Source organism: Martes martes (genome assembly GCF_963455335.1).
Source record: "Martes martes genome assembly, chromosome: 9".
NCBI classification, from domain to species: Eukaryota; Metazoa; Chordata; class Mammalia; order Carnivora; family Mustelidae; genus Martes; species Martes martes.
In genome coordinates this window covers 116,577,949-116,591,159 of record NC_137896.1, presented here as the reverse complement: position 1 = coordinate 116,591,159, position 13,211 = coordinate 116,577,949, and the positions used below count along the sequence as shown (strand labels likewise).

The 13,211-nt window shown below is 38.5% G+C and overlaps 1 protein-coding gene across 2 annotated transcripts in view; it reads left to right on the top strand.

The window, feature by feature from the left end:
- Positions 1-13,211, top strand: part of WDR43 (WD repeat domain 43) — a 46,776-nt gene that overhangs the window by 6,527 nt on the left and 27,038 nt on the right. Inside the window, exons 2-5 of one of the 2 annotated variants that reach the window (XM_080814326.1) lie at positions 2,084-2,221; positions 4,938-5,059; positions 9,417-9,537; positions 10,356-10,495. In XM_080814326.1, the coding sequence (XP_080670452.1) occupies positions 2,084-2,221; positions 4,938-5,059; positions 9,417-9,537; positions 10,356-10,495 (521 nt within the window). The remainder of the gene's footprint in view (positions 1-2,083; positions 2,222-4,937; positions 5,060-9,416; positions 9,538-10,355; positions 10,496-13,211) is intronic. The other variant, XM_080814327.1, reaches the window with a different exon arrangement.

Genomic DNA, 13,211 nt, shown 5'->3' with positions numbered 1-13,211 from the left:
CTGATGAAATGTAGTAGGAGGTTGGTACACATTCCTCTACTGCCCTTGCCTGAGATGGGCGTTTGTGTTCATAACCTTGTGCTGAAACCACATCTGCCTTGTGGGATCATTCAGAGGTGGCTTTAGACATTCATTGAACTGAAGGTGGGACCTCGGATATTGCCTGTGCTAAGGTTTCACTGTTTCTTTAAGGGTTACTGATAAGACCATCGGATTTTTTTATACTTTGGCTTTTTTTTTTTTTTAAGATTTTATTTATTTGATACAGAGAGAGAGAGATCACAAGAAGGCAGAGAGGCAGGCAGAGAGAGGAAGGGAAGCAGGCTCCCTGCCGAGCAGAGAGCCCAATGCGGAGCTCGAACCCAGGACCCTGAAATGACCTAAACTGAAGGCAGACACTTAACTGACTGAGCCATCCAGGTGCCTCTTATACTTTGGCTTTTAATCATAACTTCTCTTTGGGCTTTATTAATGTAGATATATTTCTTAAGACTTACAAAATGTGTAATTTTCTTTGTATAAAAGTTACTTTTTTTATTAAATATTTTCACTTTTTGTTGACCTTAATGTGTCAAGTGAATAAAATTCTTCAAATGTAACATCTCCATAAGATTAACTAAATGAAAACAAAATGGAAAATGCTTTCTAAATCTACTTGTTGATATTCTTTTTTTATTTTTAAAAATATTTTATTTATTTATTTGACAGACAGAGATCACAAGCAGGCAGAGAGAGAGGAGGCTCCCCGCTGAGCAGAGCCCTATGCGGGGCTCGATCCCTGGACCCTGGGATCATGACCTGAGCTGAAGGCAGAGGCTTTAACCCACTGAGCCACCCAGGCACCCCGATATTCTTTTTTTAAAACAGGTTTTTTTGTTTTTTGTTTTTTGTTTTTAAGATTTTATTTATTTGTCAGAGAGCACACACAAGCAGGGGGAGCAGTAGGCAGAGGGAGAAGCAGGCTCTCCGCTGAGCAGAGAGCCCAGTGCAGGACACTCCGGCTCAGGATGCTGGGATCGTGAGCTGAGCCAAAGGCAGATGATTAACAGACTGAGCCACCCAGGCATCTCTACTCCTTGATACTCTTTTTATACACTTGTAACATCATAGTTTTCATTGGTGTGTTTTGGATTAGGCAAAGTTTTACATATCCTGGGCTTCTGCTTTGTGCTGTAGAGCAAAGATCTTGCACTATTGAGAAAATGTTCTTTTTCCTGTGGTAATGGTCTTATTTTATGTTAAAAGAATGGATATCTCAGAGCTTTATGCTAAAGCACAGGCTGGCAAGCTTTAATTTAAAAAACATTATGTGGTAAAGAAGTTCTTAAATTACATGTTTTCAGCATTGTAAACTTTGATGTAATATGCTGAAGTCGTGATCATTGATTGTCTTTGGACTGTCAGCTTCAGTACTGTTTTTGAAGCAAATCAAAGCAGTCTTGTGGCATTTGACACTAGTTTGGAACTTGTGCCTCTTAAGTGATTAGGATCACTAAGACTGCATGGAACTTTCGGACTAACCCATAATTCTCACACACTAGGGCAACTTCTACTGTGCAACTAGTTCCAACTGTTTTTTGACTGAGACTGAAATAAATGTGTGTTTATAAAAACAAGTTTGAGTCCCCTTTCCCGAGAACGAAGCTAGAACACAGGAGAGATGAGGAGGAAAAAGGGGAAATGTTGGTTGCTTGGCTATGGATCTGTAGTCTCTGCTTGGGAATGGAGAATTTACTTGGCCCTGTCACAAATGGCTCATTTCTGAGAGGTAGAAGCAGCACGGAGGCTGCTTGGACCTTTTAAGAGAATACCAGGAGCATGTCCTATTTGTCCCGTTCCTTCCAGAGAGGTAGGGGACAGAGAATTATAAGCTCTTCTTTTCCATTGGGGTGATTTTTTTCCCCCCAAATAGTGAGAAATAAAGCATTTGAGAGTGAGTGATCTGTCCCCGCCCCCCATCTTTAAGTTAAGTGTCTTTTGGTAGCAGTCACATTTCATTTGTGGGTTAGTGGGCATTTGTATTTATGCATTAATGATGTCTTGTGTTTGAAATACAAAATGAACTTTTTTTTTCCCCCCCCAGGAAAGTCCCCAGAGGAAAAAAAGGAAATCAGAAGCTATAGGAACGAGTAACCAGATTGACTTGTTGGCTATTGGTACAGCAGTTGGTAGTATTTTATTATACAGTACAGTAAAAGGAGAATTACACAGTAAATTGATAGTAAGTATAGATAAGTGTGTGTGTGTGTGTGTGTGTGTATTGTATATAAAAGAAATGGGGAAACTGATCATTAGAGATTTAAAAACAGAGTAGTGTTGTAGGATCTTTATTACAGGGGCATTTTTCCGCCCCCACATTTAAAATTGTGAACAGTAATATTTGTTAATAGCTATAATAGGTAACATAATCCTTGTTACAGGTGAGAATATGAAGAACTGTTGGCTAGATTTAAAATATAGGGTAGAAAGAGTTCTAAGTACCACAAACTGCAGGAAAGAGCTCACCACCTCTAGGGAACAAATGAGGGAACAAATGAGGGAGGTGGTATCACTGCTGAAATGCAAACCTTTGAGGAGCAGATGTTGTTCTCTTTGCTTGCGGTCCCTTGTGGAAGAGTGGCCCCATGGGCTTGGGGGCCAGACCTCTGAGGACAGAGCTCTTAACTGACTGCTGGTGTCCTGGAAGGAAGGGGAGACTCATTCCTCAGGTGTTGAAACAGTTGCATATTGGGTTCAGCTTCTACCAAAAGGATTGCTCTGCTGGGATGAAGAAATGCTGGGCTGATGCACACTAGGAGACAGGATGGAACAAGTCCTCATTCCTCTTCCAGCCTTGTCTCTCTCTAGCACCCCTTATTGGCGGTGCCTACTGGCCATCTAGCTGGCAAAGCAGGAGTGTGGTCTGTGGAGTCTAGCCCCAGCATCACAGAGCAGAGTGAGAGCTTGGCACTCCAGGGCAGTGACTTAACTTAGCATAATTTGTTTCAGACATTGTCTGTTACATTATGTGTTTGGTGTTCACTGAACTTCTGTCTTTGTATAGGAATGCTTCTGTATATATGAATCAATGTTTTCTGTTTTAAGTACCATTTTCCATAGATAATTTGAAACTACATTAATGTTGAAAAGGGGAAAATTATTCTTATATCACCAAGAGATGTTTAATAGAGTGTGTATTTCATTATGCATATGTTTAATTGAATTCTCATCTATTTTGTATCCTGATGTTTTCCATTAAATTACAACATGAGCAGTTTTCGTATTTGTCAAGAACTAGTTACAAACATTTTCAATGACTGCCTAAAATCCACTAAATTGGATAGTCCCTTGGTGATTTAACTATTACTGACCATTAAGGAGCCTTCCAGTTTTTTGTTGTTACACATTTTGTTGGCTGTTTACATGGATTCCCAAAATTACTTACCTATAATTAATGAGTGAAAGGGTTTTAATGTTAAGGCTTTTTATGCATGGTATTCAAATAGTTTCTGAAAGTTTTCCTAATTTTATGTGTCAGCAATGGGAAGAATGCCTGTATTCCAGTAGCATTATTTCCGCCATTGGATATACCCATTAAAACAGCAATAATGTTAACAAAAGCCCAGTTGATTTGATATATGAAAAATTTTATCTGATTTTAAATCTGCATTTCAAAGTACGTTACTTATTTTCATGTTAAATATTATAAAATTACAACTGTAAAGCAAATTAAAGCATTTAGAGGTATAGATAGAGAATTTCTCTTATTTCCTCCCTCCTCTCCAGGTCAGGTGTTGTCCTCATGCAGGCTTTTACCCACTGTAGTTTGGAGCCCATCCTTTGATTTGATCAATCTTTTGTGGTGAACAGGTGCCTACAATCCATGCAGTGTGATAGCTGCTTTACTGAGCTACTGTGCATGTGGACATAATGCCAGTGAAACCTAGAACTCCTTTTTAAAGTTTTTTGTTTGTTTGTTTGTTTTAATTTGACAGATGGCAAGAGAGGGAACATAAGCAGGGGGCATGGTAGAGGGAGAAGCAGACTTCCTGTGGAGCAGAGAGCCTGATATGGGGCTCGACCTTGGGACCCTTGGATAATGACCTGAGCCAAAGGCGGACACTTAGTGACTGAGCCACCCAGGCGCCCCTAGAACTCCTTTTTAGATTTTGGTACTTCATGGGATTATACGTAAATCTTTAATAGGGAATGAGTGTATTAAAAAATAAGCAAGAAGATCAGAATAAGGAATGTTGGGATTATGATTGGTGAAGTAGAAGGGGATCAGGCTTTGGAACCGAGGTTCCATCCTGAGGTTGACTCCTTCTAGTTATGTGGTCATGGGTAAGTAGTTGAACTTCTCATTTCTTGAATGGGTATTCTGTAACGTACCTTGCATGCTTTTTCGGGATTTAGATGTAATAGTATATTGTAAATCACAAACTTTGGCCACTGTCTTGTCTTAGTGCTGGCATACCTGTCAAAAGCAAGTGGCTTTAGAACTAGCATCCTTTGGGGCACCTGGGTGGTTCAGTTGATAAGAGGCTGCCTTTGGTTCAAGTCATTTGGGATAGAGCTCCACATTGGGCTCCCTGCTTAGTGGGAGGCCTGCTTCTCTCTCACTCCCCCTGCCTGTGTTCCCTCCTTCACTGTGTGTCTCTCTCTCTGTCAAATAAATAAAATCATTAAAAAACAAACAAACAAAACTAGCATCCTTTGACTTATGATATAGAAGTGTATTTTTTCGGGAGAGAAGGGAAAGTTAACATTTGAAGAATTTATAGATTATTTATTTCAGTTTTGATATTAGAAATTGGTAGATGTAGGTTAGGGTGTTTTTAGTTAGGTTAAAGCCTGTCTTTTCTGTTAACTGTTAGTAATGATTCTGGGACGTGTAATTATGTTATATCAGGCTGTTTTTTTTCTTTTAATCTTTTTTTTTTTTTTTTAATCTGTAGAGTGGTGGACATGACAACAAGGTTAATTGCATACAGTGGCATCAAGACAATGGCTGTTTGTATAGTTGTTCAGATGATAAATATATTGTGGAATGGAATACACAGACATGCAAAGTAAAGTGGTGAGTAATGTTGAGGGTTTCATGGTACTGGAGGGGTAACTTGGTTTTTGTTGGAAACACATTAGAGTTGGACAAATCGACTGTTCTTGGCGGTAGGTCAAGTTTGATACTGGACACGGAGAGAAATGTAGATACTAAAGAGGTTATAGACTTTTCAGGGAATTTTTAATCAAATCAGGCATGCAAGATTTTAATACATGAATGTTAAGTAATGATACAAGAGTGAAATAATTGCACAAGAGATACCATAAGATAGTTTGCGAGTACTGGTCGAATGAGTTGGATAGCATTGGCAAGGCCTGGTGGAAGAGAAGAGATTTCAGTTGGGCCTTCTAGGAGAGGTAAGATTTGGATAAAGAGGGTGGGAGAATCCTTTTGAGTGGGGGGAAGGGTGGTGGGGAGATGACAAGACTAAAGGCTAGGAGAAAGGGAAGTAAAATATTTAGAGGATTTACATACTAGGGAATAATGGCTGGTAGAGGATATGGGCCAAAGTATTTTAAGAGTCTGGCCTTAACTGTCATAGATAAAAATCTCAGACTACTCTTCTGGTTCAAGCACTTAATCCTGTGATAAGCTTTATAGTAGCTGTTCAGTGAATGTTGAATTGGTTCAACTTAGGCAGACGAGGATGGATAGGAAGGATAGGATAATGATACTAGGAAGGATAGTGATACTCATGGTCTTACAGCTAATAAGTGGCAGGGAAGAAGTTCTTTCATACTGTCTTGAATTCTGGTACAGTGTTTTTCTATTGCATTAAAACTGTTTTCTTGGGAGTTTTAGATTCTATGTCATAAGCAGAAGAGCACCAATGAAGGTAATGTCTTGGGAATAAAGTCACCAAGATACTGCTTTAGGAAAAGGTGATCTGCCAGTATTGTGTACAGTAAATGGAAAGGAGCTGATTCAAAGGCAGAGAAGTCATTAAACAAAACAAAACAACCAGATTCCAGGTGGTTGTAGTAGTTCAAGTATGGGATGATAAGAGTAGGAAGTGAGAATGGAGAAGATACCAACTAAGAACATTTGGGTAGCATGGAAGGAGGTATTAAGTAACAGAAATAAGTTAAACGTAGCTCTTCATTTTCAGCTTTGTGAACTTCCTAGGTGAATAGAGTTACAGTTTAGAACAAAATGGTTTTGAGTTTTCAGAGAAGTTGAATTTGAAATAATACATGAAAGGCAAGACCCAGCAGATGGGGTGGTGATAGAGGCTTAGAATTTGAAGGGGGTTTGGGGCAGGAAGTGCGGATGAGCAGGTCATCTGCCTAGAGTTTCGGTAAGTGTGTGTCTCCGTTTACCTGTGGCAGTAGTTTCCCACTGATGACTGTCAGAGACTCCTGTGTAGATTCTCACCCACTGGGTCTGGGGTGGGGCCCTTGGAACTGTATTTTTAAAATGCTGTCTGGATGAGAGTTCATAAGTCAGGTCCTTCACATAGGGGCTACCAGTGTTCAAGGCTCTGTTCACTTTGTACACAGTGTTGGATTTAATCGTAACGCTGTGTGGTGGGCTCTACAGTTGAGAAATAGGTTGGATCCGAGCCTGAGCTCTCATCCACGGTACGGTCCTGTACGGTATTGTGTTCCCAACTTCATTCTTGGCATTCTTATGCTGCTGTTAATGGAGTCTGTGTTCCATCTTAGGTGCCATGTGTTGACTTCGTACTGTGGAAGATGAGGATTTAGCTCTCGGCCTCTAGCCTCTCCCCTCTCTGTTCTCCGAGTATTGGTACATTACAGTTTTCGATGAAGGGCTAGTCATTGTTTGCATTAAATATTATTATAGATGAGCCTTGTACTCTACCAGGTTTATTATTTCTGGGCATAAAACTCTGATTTTCTTGGGAGTGTATAATTGCCTTTTGTTCATTGCTTAGTTTCCTACATACCTATCATTAGCTCCACTCTCACAGTAACGTGTTGTTTTGGGGCACATCCGTTAATCAGTTACATTTATTTTTTGACAGCTTCCCTCCAGTTTCATCTGTTTCTTGGAGGACTTCTCCGCTTTCCTCCAGGATCTGCTGAACAGCGATGATCCTGGGATATTCTTTCATTATCATCCTGAAAATTCTCTTGTCAGTTGGAGCCTCTATTTCTTGGATCCCATTTTTCTCTCTGTTGGGTTACTCTCCTCTTTTTTGTAAAACACACCAATCGGTAGCTTCCTAAGAAAAGTTTGTGGATGGTAAATTTTGTGAGATTTTGCTTGTCTACCAGCACATTTATTGTATCCTCGTGGTTGATTTATAGTTTGAAGATAATTATAGGTTGGAAATAATTCTCCCTCAGGATTTTGAAGCATTGGTTTATTGGTTTATTTATTTATTTTTATTTTTTTATTTGTTTTTGGTTCATTGGTTTTTAGCTTTCAGTACTAATTGTCCTTATGTTTAGTCAGTGAGTTACATTGGCACTCAAGGGACCATTTAACCCGGGAGTTCGTGCTCTTTTATTTTAGTATGTGTTTGACCATTTCATCCCTTTGTTGCCTTTGATCTTTCTCTAAGTGCAACCTGTTGTTTCTTAGATGTTTTATCCTGGGCTAATCCCTTAAGTTTATTCCCTCTTATTTTCCCTTTTGTCCTTTTCTTTTGTTACTGGGAAGATGCCCTCAGTTTCATCTTCCAAATCTAAGGAATTTTTAAATTTCTCTAACTATATTTTTAACTTCTGGGAGCTTTGTTTTTGTTCTCAGTTTTCTTTTCATTGCACCATGTTTCTTTCATGGATATAATATTTTCTGACTCTCTGAAGATAATAATTATAGGATTTAAAGTATTTTTCTTTTATTCCTTATATCTCCCTCTTGAGGATGTGTTTTGATTTTTATTTGATTTTAGCCTCTGTCTTTTGTTTAAGGCATTCTTCGAATGACTGAGGATGACTGCCTGTCACTGTTTGAAAATGAAACATTAAAAAGCTGATGGGAAGGCCGGTGTGGGTGGGTGGTTCAATTGCTGAGCTTCGTTTGTAGAGTGATGGGGAAGCCTTCAAATGTCAGTATGTGTGGGTTTTTACTTTGGCACCAGTCATATTTCCTAGAGAGGACTCTTTTAATCTAGAGCTTCTCAGGCACTGGTGTGCATGTGAATTACTTGTGCAGGTAGAGCTGATTCAGTAGGTCCAGTTGAGGTTTGGGAATTGAAGTCTAGTAAGTCTCCAGGTGATGCCAGTGTAGGAGGTTACACTGTAAGTTGCACAGTTCTTAATGGGGGATAGGAGGGAGCTGTGGCAGTGGTGTTAGTTCTGTCCCGGCATTTTAGTGCTGATTGGGGAGGTGGATTCAGGGAAGCTTGTCAGGTGGTGATCCTGTCTTTTTTTTAAATATATATGTTAAGTGAATAGGTGTGGAATAGGGAATATAAAATGTAGAAGCTCTGGGAATTGATGAGAAATTGTCAAAAGTGTTAGGAGCTGGAAAGGGTAAGGGAAAAGGTCTACGCTGTTGCTGCATCTCCTTGATTACTAGTGAGGTTGAGTGTTTTCATGTTTATTGGCAATTTGAATTTCTTGTATGAATTGCCTGTTTATATCTTTTGTGTTTTTTAATTTTGAGTTTTTTTTAACTTGAGCTATTTCTTGAATACAGAGTTTTTGTGTTCTGAACATTAATCCTTTTCTTAAAGTATATATTTTTGGTATTTTCTAGCCTTTTGCTGAAAGTTTTTTGTTTTTATTATTTTTAAAGATTTTATTTATTTGAGATAGAGAGCTCAAGGGGGTAGAGAGGGAGGGGGAGAGGGAGAGAGAGAAGCATATTTTCTGCTGATCAGGGAGCCTGATGTGGGGCTTGATACCAGGACCCTGAGATCATGAACTGAGCCAAAGGCAGACACTAAACCAACTGAGCCACGCAGGTGCCCTTAGCCTTTTGCTTTTAAATTTATGACTTATTTTGTGGTATAGAAGTTTTATTTATTTAAATCAGGTTATTTTTGCCATTAAGATTTGTGGTTTGTAACTGCTTTGGAAGTCCTTTCCAAAGGGATGCAATGGACTTGCGGTGTCCAGGTCCTGGCTTGATAGTTTCCGGGATATTAAAATCTACCTCATATGTAGATATGTGGTAGATATACGTATACCTCACAGGATACACAGCTGCCCATTTTACACTCTTAAAACTCTTACTCTTCTGTTTTCTGGAACCTCTTGAGAATCTCTATTTTATTGGGCAGGCTTTACCTTAGTGCCCACGGTTAGTCACTTGACACAGGCTTTTAGGGAATGCAATGTGGCATAGAACCTTAAGTGATATTTTTAATGCCTGATTTGCTTTTTGCTATCCTTTTGCTCTCAGTAAAGTTTTCTCCCTATTCATTGAGACATTTTTGTTTCTCTTCACAAAACAGCAAATGGAAAGGCGACAATAGCAGTGTCAGCTCCCTGTGTATCAGCCCAGATGGAAAGATGTTGCTTTCAGCTGGTCGAACAATCAAACTGTGGGTTTTGGAGACCAAAGAAATCTACAGAGTGAGTGAATCAAATTAGTTGTAAGCCTAACAGTCATCTAGAGTAAGTATGGAGCAGGGCAGGAAGTCTGAACTGTAGCATATTGTTTTGAGAATACAGATTTGTTGTTTTCAGGCATATCGAATAATAGAATCAGTAGATAAAAGTTAGCCTCCAAACCTGGTTTGTTGGTACTAAATAAGTTAGATGTGTTCATTTCATGTGCATTTGAGTAGAACAAATAAGTAGAATTTTTTAAATTTAATTTAATTTTATTTTTTATTTTATTTTTTTTTCAAATAAGTAGAATTTGAATTGAAAATCTTTAATTCTGCTGTGTAATGATAATAGTTTTGGTTTCTAGCTTACCTCCAGCATGTGGTACATTTATAGTATTTGACTGTGGAGATGTAGTGTTGTTTTGAGTGTGCTCAGGGGTGTACTTTTGGTGCTGTGATGATGCCCTAAAATTGTGGTTTCGACTCACTGAGAGTAAAATGAGGACCTACAATTCCTTGGCTGTGTCTGAGCACCCAGGCACCCCTTTAAATATGGATAGAATTAAGTGAATCTTTAATGCAAAAATGGAAGAAAGAAAGATTGTGGGTAGGACCCTAAGAGAAAGACATTGTGATTTTTCAGTATTTTCAGATGGAGTTTTTAAAAGTGAGAGGAATATAGCACAGATAGTCTCAGTTGCTTAGAATTAAATTTAGCTGACCATTATCTGGAGTTCTGATTTCAGATATGGATCATATATATTGCTTATGGTCCACATGGATTCTTTAATTTTTTTACTGCAATGTGCCCTCTCTTAAATGAGATTTAACTTTCTCCAGCACTTTACAGGCCATGCAACGCCAGTTTCGACGCTCATCTTCACTACTATCAGACCTCCTAATGAGAGCCAGCCCTTTGACGGAATCACTGGTCTTTATTTCTTGTCTGGAGCAGTACATGACCGGTTACTCAATGTCTGGTATGTAGTTTTTTGGATCTGGCCTTGAAAGAGTGTGTCAACTTGTATGGTTAATACAAGTGATGAATGTGAGTCTTACTTTATTGTATTTAGTATTAGATTTACCTTGACTGGTAATGAAGAATTGAGCCTGCCTAAAAAACCGATCTTTATGAGAAAAATTTAAGAGCATTATATAATAGAACCTCCTCTTTGCTTGTTTAGAGGTAGAACAGTCTGAATATTTTTGTGACTGGGCAAATTATAAATAACCTTCTTTAAAAAATTTGGGATAATCTCTGATTTTGTTGAAGAAGATAGGACTTCTGGGTTAGTGCAGTAATGTCTACTTACTGATGTTTTACTGAGGACATTTAATTCCTTGGCTTTGTATGAAAATCCCCAGTTAGCTCCCCTCCCCCCCCCTTTTTTTTGCTTTTTGCAATGGTTGCTGTTCCTAATTTTCCTTGGAACTCCCTTTTTAAAAATTTATTTATTTTTTTTTTTGAGATTTTAAGTAGTTGACAACCAATGTGGGGCTTGAATTTACAACCCCAAAATCAAGAGTCATGTGCTCCGTTGACTGAGTCAGCCAGGCATCCTTGGCACTACTTATTTACTTACTTATTTAAATTCAATTGGCCAACTTATAGTACTTCGTTTTTGATAAGATTTATTAGTTGTGTAATAATACCCAATGCTCATTACATCACATGCCCTCCTTAGTGCCCCTCACCCAGTTGCCCCACACCCCTGACACCTCCCTTTCCACAACCTTTTGTTTCCTGGAATTAAGCATCTTTCATGGTTTGTCTCCCTCTCTGATTTCTTCCCATTTAGTTTTCCCTCCCTTCCCCTGTTGTCCTCTGCTCTGTTCCACATACGAGTGAAACCTGATACTACTTTTATCCATTTTTTTTTTTAAATTTTATTATTATTATTTTTTAAAGATTTTATTTATTTATTTGACAGACAGATCACAAGTAGGCAGAGAGACAGGCAGAGAGAGAAGGGAGGAAGCAGGCTCCCTGCTGAGCAGAGAGCCCGATGCGGGGCTCGATCCCAGGACCCTGGGATCATGACCTGAGCCGAAGGCAGAGGCTTTAACCCACTGAGCCACCCAGGCGCCCCCTGACACTACTTTTAAAAGTAAAAATTAATTTGGTATTAAACAGGTATCAGAAAGTTTTTAATTTTAAGAAAAATAAGAGTTTTCTTAGACTTTATGAGGTCTGATGGTGAAGGTTTGTTTTTTTTTTTAAATAAATGGAGATTTAAAAAACATGTAGTTTCTCATCTTAGTAATCATTTGAGGATGTTCTTGACCATATAAATTTACAGCAAATGAATGAATTTACAGCAAATAATACTCATATATTATATAGAATTGGGCCTCATCAAATATATAATCTTGACATAGTTGGGTGGGGACAGGTTCATGAGGCCTAGTGTGGACCTCTGTTCACCTTCAAACTATCATCTGAGCCATAGTTCCTAATTACGCCTCTGATAATCACATTGTGTTGGTTTTCTGTCCTGTGTTTGGATTTTTGAGATGTGCCTGTTGGGATAATTCCTTTTAGTTCTATGTATTAGTAAAGTCAGAAAGTTAAAATACACCACCAATGCCTCCTGATATTACTCAGGTGTTTCAGTCTTTTATTCTTTTAAATTTTATTTTTCATTTATTAGAGTGCGTGTGTGCATGCGCACAAGTCAGGGGTGGACAGAGGGAGAGGGAGAAGCAAACTCCCTGCTGAGCAAGGGAGCCCATTGTGGGGCTCAGTCCCCGGACCCTGGCAAGAACGTTTTAAGATCTATATTCTTAGTAACTTTGAAGTATATAATACAGTATCGTTAACTATAATCACCATGTTGTACATTGGATCTCCAGACCTTATTCATTTTATAATTGAAAGTTTGTACCTTTTCACCAACAGCCTCTCTCCATTTCTCTTGCTCTCCAGGACCTGGGGTCCACCATTCTCCTGTTTCTAGGGGTTATAAATAAATAGCACATATTCAAAGTATACAACTTGATAAAGTTTAACATATGTATATATCCATAAATTGTTACCACAATTGACAGTGACCAGGTGCATTGCTCCTAAGAGTTTCTTCATATCCCTTTATAATCCTCATCCCCACTCCGGTCGCCAGGCTTACTGACATGTTTGGGACATTACAAATAAATGGACATTTGTGTAGAAATCTTTGTATAGACATAGGATTCGCTTTTCTTGGGTAAATAAATACATAGGAGTGCAGTGGGGGGGAATTATATGATAGGTGTATATTTAACTTTTTAAGAAATTGCCAAATTTGGGCACCTGGCTGTCTCGGTCAGAACACATGACTGTTGATTTTAGGGTTGTGACTTCAAGCCCCACTTTGAGCATGGGCCTATGAAAAAAGAAATTGTCAAGTTTTTTCAAAGTGATTATACCATTTTATATTCTAACCAGCTGTGTTTAAGAGTGTGAATTCATATTCTCGCCAATACTTGATATACTTATTTAATTTTAGCCATTTTAATAGGTATGTATCCTAGTGTGGTTTTAATTTGTATTTCCCTAATGGCCACTGATGTTGAGAATCTTTATGTGTCTGTTTGCTGTCTGGATATGTTTTTTGATGAAGTGTCTATTCAGATATTTTGGTCTATTATTGGGTTTGTTTTCTTACTGAGTTTTGAGAATTGTGTGTATATTCTGAATATAAACCCATTAATCAGGTA